We start from the raw sequence: 13326 nt of genomic DNA, 5'->3' as shown, positions 1-13326 counted from the left end.
GAAGAGGCCGGCCTTTGTCAGAGGGAGCCCCCGCGCCTCGGCCAATCGCAGAGCAGGGGCTCTGCCACCGCCCGGCGCAGGGCAGGGCGCCCGCGGCGGGATTGGCGGCGGCGGGGCCGGCGGGGGCGGCGATTGGGCGGCGGCGTTCGAAGGCAGGTTTGGCGCGGGGCGGCGATTGGCTGCGCGGGCGCAGCGCGAGCCCGGGCCCGGGGCGGAGGGAGGGAGGGAAGGGCGGGGGGCGCGCGCGGGGTGACGCCGCTGCCGCCGACACAAGGGGGACGCGGGCGGGCGGGCGGCGCGCGGGGCCCAGGGCGGCACCGGCGGGAGCGGCACCGGGACGGGGGCGGCGGCGGTGGCGGCTCCTCCTCGGCGGCCCCGGCGGCCGCTCCGTCCCTCGCCCCGGCGGCACCTCCCCATTCCCCTCCCTCGGCCCGCCCGTGTCCGCCCCGCCGGATGGCGGCGGCGGGCGCGGCGGCCGCCCCGGCGCTTTATGCCTGCACCAAGTGCAACCAGCGGTACCCGTTCGAGGAGCTCTCCCAGGGCCAGCAGCTGTGCAAGGTGCGGCGGCGGCGGGCCGGCCCGGCCGGGGCTGCTGGCGGGGCGGCGGGCGGGGGCGGAGCGGGGCCGGGGCTCGGCCGGGCAGTAACGCGGCGCTTCCCCCGCAGGAGTGCCGCATCGCCCACCCCATCGTGAAGTGCACCTACTGCCGCTCCGAGTTCCAGCAGGAGAGGTACGGCGGGCGGGCTCTGCCCGGGGCGAGCGCGTTTGCAGGAGCTGGGCCTGGCGGGTCCGGAGAAGAACAGGCTGAGAGGGGATCTCATGAATGCATACAAATATCTCCAGGGCGGGTGCCAAGAGGACGTGCCAGGCTCTTTTCGGTGGGGCCCAGTGACAGGACGAGGAGCCGTGGTCATAAACTAAAACACGAGAAGTTTCACCTCCACATGAGGAAGAACTTACTTCCACTGAGGGTGGCAGAGCACTGGAACAGGCTGCCCAGGGAGGTGGTGAGGTCTCCCTCTCCGGAGACACTCAGGATCCACCTGGACACGTTCTGTGTCACCTGCTCTAGGTGGCTCTGCCTTGGCAGGGGGATTGCACTGGAGGTCCCGTGCAACCCAACTCTTCTCTGAGTCTGTTTACAAGTAATTGCGTGGGCAAGAATGTCAAAGTGCGTGTTTTGTCACCTAATTCAATGTTGTGCCATTTTATCTCTTTAGCAAAACCAACACAATATGCAAGAAATGTGCCCAAAACGTGAAGCAGTTTGGAACGGTGAGTAGTTACTTGGTTCTTAATGCTAAAGTTGAGCTCGTTTGTGCTTCAAACTGAAAAAAAAAAGTTCCCTTACTAATCTTCTAACTAATCTTCTTATTTCCTTTTGAGAAAAAAACCCAAAAACAACAACAACCAAAAAAAACAAGAACAAACAACCAAACCCACACTAGAGATTGCCATCCAGAAGAGTAATGGAAAAGACTGACATCTCTTGATTTCCTCTCTGCGTTACCATTGCTTTTCCCAAATTGAAATCCATTTGGATTATATGTAGCTTAACAGTTAAGGGTAATTTCAGTATAGCTATTTGTAACAAAGCAATGTTATTTCATGCCACACACGTTAAGTTATTCCCTGCATATTCTCATAAGCACACACTTCATGGCAGGAAGACCATTAGCCCTCATTGTTCCTGACTAGTGGTAAATGTGAAAATCTAGTAACACCACGTACTTTTTATTATGTAAGTCTTAAAAAAATGCATGTTAATCATGTTAAGCTAATAAGTATGAAAGATTTTGAGTATTATCTGCATTCATGTTACTTTGCATTTTCTCATATTGAATTTTAGCTTCAGTTCTGTTGGAAAAATGAATTTTTCTATTATGTGAATGCACACATTGTATCTGAGCCACCCTGCAGATACAAGTTTTTAGGAGGTATCAAGATAATCTTGTGTGAAACAAAAAGGCATAACTTCCCAATACTTGACATAAACCATATTATTTGAGAAACATTATAGCTGTTGGCATGTAGTCAGACACTTTGTGAATGTATATATAAACTGAACAAAGAAATGCTTTCAAAAGCTTAAAATGCAGCAAAATAAATTGCAGGACAGATCCAGCAACGATTTTATCAGTAGTTCATCAAAAAACAGGAGTGCACTGAAGATAAGCAGCTACTTCTAACCTATGAAAACTGACATCAATTTTATTTTTCAGCACTGTATTAGTCTAGTTGAGCATATGGTATAAAAGTTGATAACATGACCCGATAGGCCAGATCAGATAGATCTGAACTTGTTTTTTGTTTGGTGGTGGGGCTTTTTTTGTTTGTTTGGTTTTTTAAGTTTTCTGCAGAATTGCAGGGATTAGGATACTAATCTTAGAACTGTAGGGTTATTGAATCTCTGAGCTGTGCAAAGTAGAGGGATGCCATCAGAAATTTTCAGTCTAAAAAAATCACTTGGTTACTCTTCTTTTAAAGTTCTGTAAGTAATTTCGTGAGTAGTGTAGTAAAACTGTGAGAAAATGTCAACATATTGAAAAAAATAAAAAGCTGTAGGTGTAGAGGTTAGTAACCAGATAGATGTGTGTGTTTCTTTTATTGTGTCTGGGTTTTCCTGGAAAGTCCAAGCTGGTTTTAATCCCTGTAGAAATATCGTCTTAGAGGAAAAGTTTAGTACTGAAGATAAAAATGGTTCATGGAAAAAGGTTCTTTAAGGTAGGGTATTTGAAGCCCTACTAGTTTCAAAGCATCATTGTGCAATTTGCAATACCTGTGTTTGTTACTGAAAATACAAATGTATTGACTTCAGTTCAACTTTTTTTTCAGCCCAAGCCTTGTCAGTATTGTAACATTATTGCAGCATTTATTGGCACAAAATGCCAACGTTGCACCAACTCGGAGAAGAAGTATGGCCCACCTCAGACCTGTGAGCAGTGCAAACAGCAATGTGCTTTTGATCGAAAAGAGGAGGGGAGAAGGAAGGTAGGCTTTGTTCCACATCTCTCATGGCTTAGGCTGACAATAGTATTCCTCCTTCAGAAGAGAAAGATTAACAGGAATGTATCTTAAGTTCTCTAATACTAGATTAAAGCTGATCATCTGTGCTTTACAATATTTGAATTCGATTTTGTAACTTGAAATTGTTATTTTAGCTACTGAGCTAACTTTTAATTGAATCATTCTTTTTTAAAAAAAGGGGTGTTAGCAGACAGTTGTAACTGGGGAGCATAAGTTAAGCAGCTCAGCAGTTCTCATGTTTTGATATTCATTTTGCTTTTGTTTTCATATCCTCTGGATTTCGTGTATGTTCATAACTTGAATCTGTCACTTTGCCTTTTCTTATTTGCCTGCCTTGCCTTTAAGTAGAGCACCAGAGAGGTAGACTGCTCGGAGCAGCCCTTTGTGTTCTCTTTTGTTAAATAGCTTTGGTGAGTGCCACTTTCTCATTCCAGAAGGCGCTGAGAAAATGACCTCAAAAGCCTCTTGACTGAACCCAAGACTAATGCTGTTTTTACAGAAGAATTTACTTGGTACAAGTAACATGTTAGGTGGACATCTTGATTCTGCCTGCAGTATGATAGGTTGAAAGAGAGCACGTGGTGTCTGTAATAAGAAAGACTTGACCTTTTAAAAAGTTATCATTATTTCTGCAATGTAGAATAGGTCCAAAAATTGCTAGGCCTCTTTGTAGCATAACTTTGATGACAAGTGGAATAAGATTCACTTTACTAAAAGAAACTTACATGTATTGGAGATACAATAAGCGATGTTTCATACCAAAGATGTCTGTTTTTCCCAAAGATAATGGATGAAGTGAAACAAAATCTCCTTGCAAATACTGAGTACATCTCTCTAGTGCAATGTATTTGGAAGTAAAACCTGAATTATTTCTCAAAAGGTTGATGGAAAGTTGTTGTGTTGGCTCTGTACACTGTCCTACAAGAGAGTGCTACAGAAGACAAAAGAACAGAGGAAGAGCCTGGGATCTTCACATTCTAACTCCTCATCCTCATCTCTTACTGAAAAAGACCAGCATCATTCAAAACACCACCACCATCACCACCATCATCATCGTCACAGCAGCAGTCATCATAAGTAAGTATTTCAAAAATTGAAATGTAGTTCTTCATCTTCTATGTTCTGTTTGTACTGAGATAGTAAGAAAAACTATTTAAAACATCATGTGAAAAGCAGTACCAGAGCATTGTTCTTCATGGTCTGTCAAAATCCTTGGATTCTTAGAGTTTAAATGAAGGTGGTTCATAAAAAAATGAATTCTTGGTGATTGTCAAACTAGCTGGTGTTAAAATTGGTAAAAAGTCTAGGAGAAAGGCTCCTGGAATGGCTACAGAAACAAGTTACTTGAGGGTAAACTTGTATTTGGGTTTCTATGCAGCAACTGCTGTGTGGTATCTGCATTTGCCAAAGGTGTGTATTAGCAGTGAGAATCCTCGTCCTGACTTGCTTCACCCTGACTTATTTGTGTACAAATACTCACAATTAAGAGGAGAAGCAGACACAACAGTGGGATTACCTTCAGTGTAGGACTGGTTTGTACCTCTTTGCTAGTTTTTATAACCAAGTCTTGCTGCTGTAGACAGTTTGGGAGTGGCTGTGATACAGACAGAGGGACATAAGACTGTCAGTTCGGTTACTGTCACTCTAATATTTCACGTCGTTTTGTCCCATTTTCTGCAACTTTTCTCAATGCATCATCTCTCGCCATGGCATAAACAGTGTACCAACCTTAAGGTACATACCAAATTTATTTAGTCATAAACCCCAGAATTCATGTGGGATTTTGTGCTGCTATGATAGTAGTCATGATTCTTATTTTCACTGATAGATTTGTGGCAGCATAACTTCAGAACTATTTATTTTTTGTGTTTGATAATAAACACTATGTTTGCAATGGTAATGACCCTGATCCCAGACGCACTTCCCTTTTAAACTTCACATATCTAGTGCTTATAATTTTTCATCTTGTCTGAAACTTGCCTAAGTGTGACTTAAAGATAGAAGTAAAATAAGATGAAATTATATTGGCAATGAGTAAAAGAGAAAGGCCCATATTTTCACTTTAAAAAAGAGAAAAGTAGGATTTGACGTTTTAGGAGTTCAAAGAAAAAGGATTATTCTTGTCATGCATAGAGGTATTGTACTGTTCCTGTTTTTTTAAATCTCTGCTGAAAATTGAATTACAGACAGTTAAATCTAATTTAATGCATTTGGCACAGGTGCAGTAAGCATTAAATAAAAAAAAATAAGCTCTTTACTGCAGAACAGAGTTTGATATACTCAAGTTATAACAGTACGCATATCGATACAGATCACATTGTTCCTGGTTTCACACTTTTTTTTAAATTTTTTTTTGTAGACTGCCACAGGTCCATTGCTTCTGGTCCAATTAATGAGACTCTTTTTGCCTGTCCATTTCAGTTATTGTTAAAATCAGACAATAGAGACAATGAGGTAGAAATACATATTCTTTGAACTGTTTCACTCAGTGTAATCGTCTACATTCTACCATTCCTTTATCAGTGTTCTTTATTAGTTCCTTTTGAAAAGGTTGAAAGCAAGTAGTTACACCTGAGAAGCAGGTATTTTCAGGAATCCAGAACTTTACTTTTATGGCACCAAATGAGCACCGCTTCAGGCAGTGTTCATCAGGTAGTATGGGAATCCCAGGAGAGCTGCTTTAGACAAGCTTGCTGAGTTCAAAATTAGCAAGACAAAGTTCACAAAAATTGGGAGGTATCACCAGAAAGGTTTGGCCATCAGTCTTGAGGTCTAGTATCTGTGACTTGTAATAGTGTAGATATTTAGCCAAAAGTACTTGTATAGCATCTTGACATACTAAAGCATGGTCAGAAACTTCAGTGTCCAACTGAAAATTCATAATTGCTCACTCTATTAGGAAAAAATGGGGGAATGATTTTTCTCGAGTACAGATACCATTCACATCAACTTACAAGTAATGGCGTATTTGATCAGTTACCAAGTACATTTCACGTATTTCAGAATCAGCAATCTGAGTCCAGAACAAGATCAGGGACTATGGAAACAGAGGTAAATACAATATTATTTATTAATTGTCTTTTAATTTGTCTTGCAGTTTTCATTTAAAGAATTTCTTTTTTTTCTTGCATTTCTGGCTAGTCTGTAGCATTCCACCTAGGAGCATGAGTTAGTTTTTTTACTTGTACCAAATGGTGATATTAGAGAGTTGCATAGTATGAGGCTTTAGGTTTACATTTTGTTTGATTTCAGCCATAAATCCTCTGCAGCTATTCAGAATGAAACTCCAAAGAAAAAACCCAAACTGGAATCCAAGCCATCAAATGGAGATAGGTAAAGTTACATTTTTGTAAAGCTGAGCCATTTCAACCAAAGAGAGCACTGATTTGTGGCCAGTTGCCATTCTTTGTTTGTCTGAAGAATGAGGGATGTGAAACGTGTGTCCTGCCAGATGGATTATTGGGTGGCATCTGAGTGCTGTCAGTCAATTAAATTATTTTATTAGCAGAAAACTAGCACTATTTTCCTGCTTTTAAGCTGTTTGGGGAAAAATTAAACAAAGCTTATGTACAAGGTAACAGTTATCAACACAATGGTGTTCCCTCACATCGGGAATTGTTTTATGAGTTAGATGCAGGGTAGAGCCTGCTGCTGTAAGCTGACCCAGTATCTAGAGAATTCTTTTGAACCTTAATGTGGGAGACTGAATCTTTTTTCTGTCTCTGGCCAAATGGTCAGAATAAAAGTTAAAAGTGGCTGCTTCAGTCAAAAGGTATTTGTCCCACTGAAAGCTAATACTGAATTATATTTCTGCAGGTGTATGTAATGTGTGCCATTAGTAAGGTAATTTGCCAGTTGCATCCATTTCTGTCAGGTACATACTTTTTTTGCATTAGTCCTTAAGGATGTTAATGGAATTATTAATTACTGAATTTGAATTTTTTTTAAGTGTTTTTCTTTTTTTCTTTTGATGCTGTAACTAACTGTTGTTTTTCATTTTTAGTAGCTCTATAAATCAGTCTGCAGACAGTGGAGGAACTGACAACTTTGTCCTCATAAGTCAGCTGAAAGAAGAAGTAATGTCACTTAAACGTCTTCTGCAGCAAAGAGATCAGACTATTTTAGAGAAAGATAAGAAGGTAAAAATTACACCTTCTTAATAAGAACTTTATAATTTTGTTTTCTGTTTTGTAGTCTCCTAAAAATGTCAAAACAATAAGATAAAACAAAAGTCAGATACAAGTGTTTTGTATAGCAGCTTATCAGATCTTAACATTTAAAGGAAAACTTTTGGACTCTTGTATTATGAATATATTTTGTCTCTTAAGTCAAAGAGTAATTCATCTTGCCTCACTTCAGCCATGTTAGCCTGTTACTCAGGCTGCATGCCACAGGTCATGGATAAAGTGCCTGACAGTGGTTTGCATGTTTTACATGCTCTTAACTAAATCATGTCAAAGAGTAGTAACCATTCCGAGTTTAGCATAGTTTTTATTTAATTTTAGACTAAAGCAACTCTAGCCGGTGTGGTTTGTTTTTATAGGACTGGTAAGCATGTATACTGTGGGTTGTCAAGTCTTTGTGGGTAGTCAGAGACTAGAAGAAAAGTTTGGATTAAGTGGCTGTCAGTCAACAAAAGTTAAGTGAAATCCTCAGGGCCCAAGTGCCTGCAGCAAAACTCTTACAGAAGATTCACCCTTCAAACAAACTAATGACTAACAAGAAAAGAGAAATAACAGCAAATACACACTTTGATTTGCATTTACTTTATTTCTCTGCCATCTGAAAAACTAGAAGCTTTTAGGACACTGTAGCAGTGGCTCTAGAATGTCTGTTCAGGATTGAGTAGATTATGGAATTGTATTCCAAACAAATTTATTATATTTTCAGGTAAAATTTTGATTGTGAATTCATGTTGGCCTACTTAGCATTGATGGTTAAGAATGACTCGTTCATACTGAAAGGAAAATGCTTCCACTTTTAAACCATAGTTCAGTATCTTTATTTCTACACATAGCTGTCTTTTGTAGAGGATATTGAACCTATTTTCATTTATGCCACTGTTAAAATGTACCTAGTGTTGGAAGTACTTGCTATTTCAAGCCTTTAAGTGTTTAATGTGAAAGACCTGAACAGTCTGTCATGGGTTCTCTTTAAGTATTTCTTCAAAGGATGGACATTAGGCCCTGATCTCTCTCTCATAAAGCCAGGAGAAGGTCATGAGTCAGTAGGAAATTCACTTATCTCTTTTTATTTTTAATTTTCTGGCAAAGCTAAGGAAAGTGGTAGGTAAGGAAATGTCACCTACTTCTGCATAACCACTGCAGTGACTTGTTTTGTGCTCTTTCCATAGGGAGAGCATCTAGTGATTTTAATATTCCCACTGGTAAAACTATTGGACTTTAGAATTCTTCAAACTTAGTCTCCTTCAGGCATGAAGTCCTCACTTTGAGAATGTCACTTACTTTCTCAGCTGCTGCAGGGAGGAGAAAAGCTGAACACATTACACGATGTTTGCACAGCTGAAAAAATTGCAACGAATTAATATACTGTAGATTTTTTTCTTTTTTACTGTGAGATAGTAAACTTTGAAGACATGTAGTGGGTGAAAAGCCTGAGCTGTACCTGTGGGAGATTGCTATTAAGGTCGTGTCTCAAGATTTGTGAAGGGACAGCATTTGAACAGTTTTGAATGCTCCAAAAGTAAAACCTCTGAATTGTATAGCGTGGCAACAAAAACAGCTCAGTACACCAGCTTTACAGATAATACTCATTCATCACTTTGTTATGAGGTTATCGGCTATGTCATTATCAGTGCTTATTGTTTGCAGTACTGGCCTTGTTTGTCTTTCTAAACAAAATGGTAGTGAGAAACCACAACGTTACCATGGGACCCTGAGACTCATTATTAGGAGAGGACCACAGTTTGCTGAATGTTCATAGGTAGTGTGTTTGCTCATCTGGTTGCATACTTCACTGTGGTGCAACACTATCACTAGTTTGTTTTATATTTAGTGTGAGCTATGTGGGTTTGCACCGGATGCCCTATAGACTGCAACAGCCATAAGTGCATGCCTTGAGCAGCAGTGTGTGTTCAGTGAGTTATGTACCATTGTAGCAACATACCTGTGCTTGACCATTTCACTGAATGTTTTTTGAACAGTGTCTGTTTCACCACGTGTGATTTGACACATGCTAAGGTTGGCAATAGCAGTCGTGGTAGTCACTTCAGGAGAGTGTGCTCTGGTTTGTTATGGCAGGCATCTTTGCTAGGAAAGAGTCTTCATTTCTTAATAAATCTCGAATGTATACATTGTATATATTTATCCTTCTGCTTAGAACAAAATGTAGCATAAAAGGACACAAAAGAATCCTTTTTATTGTCTTTGTGGGAAGATTTTTGGATGTTACCACACCATAAAACTGAGAGATGTAACTGAAGATTATGATCAGCATCTCACAGCTGAAAAAACAGCAAACATCATAAATCACCAGTCTTGTATTTGAATTTTTTTTGTTGAGGTTTAGCCTTTTTTATACAAAATCCTGAGCAAATATATGACTGTAGTTGCTTTCTGCATATAAAATAGGTATACAGACTTTTCAAATTGCTTCTCAAGTGCTGAGCTGTCAGTACTGCAACAGTAAATAAATACAGTGTTTCCTGAGATTCCGGAGCCTTCGCTAAAGATTTCACGTACTGACTAGAAGATGTATCCTGTTGTAGTTCAAGGAATCTTCACAGGATGATATGTGTTTTTCAGTTGACAGAATTGAAGGCAGACTTCCAGTACCAAGAGTCTAACTTGAGGACAAAGATGAATAGTATGGAGAAAGCTCACAAGGAAACTGTGGAACAGTTGCAGGTGCGTAATTGCTTATCAATACTTGGGAAGTACTTCAGATGGAATCATACATTCAGGTATTCAGGCTGTTCACTCAGCTTGTTTGCTCAGGATTGTTCAACACAGTAGTACCAAGTTCATGAGTGGTCATTGCCATGCCTAGCTTTGGATGCATTGTACAGCACCTCTGCAGTCAACAGTCTCCGTATACTGGCCCTTTTAACTTTAAGAAGTAAAGCCTTACCTCACATGCTTTCTCAAAGTTTATTTTTTGTGTCTGTTCTCTGACAATTTCTCAGTTGTCATGGGATACGGATCTGATTTAAGCACTCAGCATTAACACATTGACAGCTAGATGTCTCTTGTTAAAGCATGCTTTATCAGGAAGAAAGCCTGAATTAGTTGCCTTGTAAATCACAGACTGAACAGGCACCCAGTGCAATAGTGGATATATTAAATTTTGCAATATGGGTGTGGTTACTTTGTTGAAGACAGAACATGATATCAAAAACCATATACAGTTCTTTGAAAAGTGATCATTACCTCCTTAGCACCTGCATTCTGAGAATTTGTACATAAATGCAAAGTGCTGACGTTACTATTTCAACTCATACCTTTTTTAATCTGTATTGCAGGCCAAAAACAGAGAACTGCTCAAACAGGTCGCAGCATTGTCAAAGGGTAAAAAGTTTGATAAAAGTGGGAGTATCCTCACATCTCCTTGAGGACCTGGTTCTTTGTGGGGTTTGCTACTCAATGTACATTTGAGTAATTCTGTGAAGCCCTTAAAATCCTGTGTAGTGGAAAAAATATTTTTGCACACCAGATTAGTTGGCATGTTTCCTACATGTTTTTATAATTAATATGCAGCTTTTTTTAGTTACTGTTCAGATGAAATACTTCAACTGGCTTGAAGAATGTTTTTATTTTTTTGATATTGGAAACCTTTTGCCAGCAATAGTATTAAACAATTGCATAGAGAACATAGCAGTGCTCTCTCTGAAAGGACAACATGCAATAACAAACTAGGTGTACTTTTTACAAAGTAGCAGCTGAGTCTTTTAAACTACACTGATGTCAGCCAAAAGTTTATGAATCTGCAGTGACACTGAACACTGGTTTCTGGCAACTGTTCTTTTACTTTGTATGAAAATATAAATTTGGAATGGAAATCATGGTGCTCTCAAGTGGAACTAAAAAGAGGCATATATGTATTGTAAATACAACTGTAACGGTTATATTCTTAGTTATAACAAGTAATTAGTGTTTTACATTCTTGTGATAGGGACTGACTGAAAGATTATCTATTGTACAGTAACAGAGGCAGCGTGGTTTTTGTAAGATTTACTGTAGACTTTTCTTGCAAGTGCCTTTCTCCAACTGTTTATTTATAGGAATGTTGGTATTTTGTACATAAGGTTTTTATGTTTTAAAATCATGTTTAATAAATGTTTTATGTAAATATAAATGTGTGTACAGAGGAATCTGAAACAAAGATCAAAGTGGCTAGTGCAGTGCTCGAGGCAACATTAAGAGCTGGCTAGCTGATTGATGGACAGTGAGTATTTGCTTTAGATAACCTTTGTAGCTTGTGTCTGTGAGGTGTAGAATTTTATTAGTGCTGCTCATACCAAACACTTCCTGAACAAAAAACAAAATGTTTTTTTGCCACACTGGAGTTTTGTGGTTTGTTTATACATTTTTCCCATTTGGCACAGCACTAATTTTAATTCCATAGCAGACATTGTACTCCAATGTTACATCCTTAGCTAGTGATACACACTCAGAGTTTTAAATGCGTTTATTCCCCATTGTCTGATTTAATGTACTTGGTTGTAACTTATGGTGATTCTTCTTAATGATTTGCAACATTCACATCCCCCACTGAAGATGCACATTGAGAAAAGAGTAGCCAAAACTAATGGTCTTGAAATTAACTGAGGGAATGGATGTGATGTCATAGGGTGGGTTATAATGTTCTGGGTGGATTTTCATTCTAAATTACATCAGTTTAAGTTTAGCTCTGCTCCTCATGGACATGAGTCATTCAGAAATTTCTATTAAACAATATAGTATACCCCAAGGTATCTATTCATGAAGGTAAGTTATGAATCAGCATAAAAGGAAGTAGACTTACATGGGTAAAGGTTTAAGTCAGCTCTGGATACTGACTGGTAACAGGGTAGCTGTTGACATTTCAGCAAGCTTTTGTAGAAACAGCTATGCATTTTTAATTAAAGAAAAGTCTATAGACCCTTGGCTGTTCACCCAGGTACTGAACTATGAACACCTTCTCAATAGTTCAAAGGAGTTCCAGCAGCAACAGACTACTGAAAAATATTAAAAACTTGAGCTATCTTGTTTCGTATCATATATGTGTATTTTTATACCCTAAAATCAACTTTGTAAGTTTATAAAAGCCTCTCTTTAAACATATTAAACTAGGGTAGAGAATGCTGCTATCTTTGGGGTTGTTATTAATTTTTTTAGTCTACAAATTTATTACTTTTATTAATTCAGAATTAGTATTTGGGTCATTTTTTTTTCCAGTTTGATGATGACCCATATTCAGTGAAATGAGTTTTAAAATACAGAAATGCATAGCAAAATTAAATATTTGAATTGAGATTACTTAATTATATCAATTCAAGCTGCAGTCAGGACATTTTAAAGAAACAAACAGAAGTTCTGTATTAGAAGTAATTGACTTTATAAATCCCTGTCAAAATAATTTTTAGGGGTTTAGTTCTTATTAAATACCTGTGGATTTTCTTACATGATCTCAATTTTAACATTAATTTTTTAAAGTTCTTAACTAGCCAACTGAATCCCAGTCCTGAGAATTGTGTCCTGGAGCTGTAGATTATTAACATAATAAACTGATGTTCTTTAAACGTGGATCTGCGAGGAGATTGTTGTACTGTATTGTGCTTTTTAGCCTGTTTCCAGATGTTGATTAGCATTGACCAGTAATGGCCATTTTGGCTCAAGTTATTTATGTATTTTAAGCCTGTGAATATTGCAGCCCCCTTTTAGATAGTTTGTCCAAATCCACGTTCTGCAGTGAAGCTGTTCAGCTGTCCACATGTATAGATTATTGAAATGCTGTACTGGCACACATCTGACCGTTGACATTTTGTACCTTTTCTAAATCCAATGTTTCACAATAAAATCTTGTCAAAACATTCATTTGTCCTTTAAAAATTATTCAAAAATCTATATTTTGTGTTCTTCTTGTATCTTTCATGCTATGTTACTCACTAAAAGTCTGTGGCAAAAAAATGGGCAGAATTTAGTATTTCAATTTCTGTTAAGAGTAGACACCTTGGGCTATCTGCAGATTGTAACAAACTAGAGCTACAGATTACTTGTGAAAATATTTTTGTTTTCTACAACAGAATTATAATACATAGAAATATTTTCCTTTTGAGAAGAGAGACACGTGAAGTGACAT

General features: G+C 38.9%; 1 protein-coding gene across 5 annotated transcripts; it reads left to right on the top strand.

Moving 5' to 3' along the window:
- The first annotated feature begins 414 nt into the window (after positions 1–414).
- FAM76B (family with sequence similarity 76 member B) lies at positions 415–13057 on the top strand. Of its 5 annotated transcripts, none has more exons than XM_014877495.2 (10): positions 417–558; positions 666–730; positions 1221–1275; positions 2836–2991; positions 3908–4104; positions 6031–6078; positions 6280–6360; positions 7031–7166; positions 9792–9893; positions 10508–13057. In XM_014877495.2, exons 1-10 carry the CDS (start codon positions 454–456, stop codon positions 10595–10597), a joined length of 1035 nt encoding a protein of 344 aa, XP_014732981.1. In that variant the 5' UTR covers positions 417–453; the 3' UTR covers positions 10598–13057. The 5 variants fall into 5 exon arrangements, with proteins under 5 accessions (XP_088015521.1, XP_088015520.1, XP_014732981.1 ...); XM_088159393.1 differs by having other exon boundaries at positions 419–558; positions 7034–7166; XM_088159395.1 differs by lacking the exon at positions 6031–6078 and having other exon boundaries at positions 415–558; positions 7034–7166.
- Positions 13058–13326: the final 269 nt, after the last annotated feature.

Source organism: Sturnus vulgaris, chromosome 2, assembly GCF_052056855.1.
Source record: "Sturnus vulgaris isolate bStuVul1 chromosome 2, bStuVul1.hap1, whole genome shotgun sequence".
Taxonomy (NCBI): Eukaryota; Metazoa; Chordata; class Aves; order Passeriformes; family Sturnidae; genus Sturnus; species Sturnus vulgaris.
This window is presented reverse-complemented; position numbering and strand designations above follow the sequence as displayed.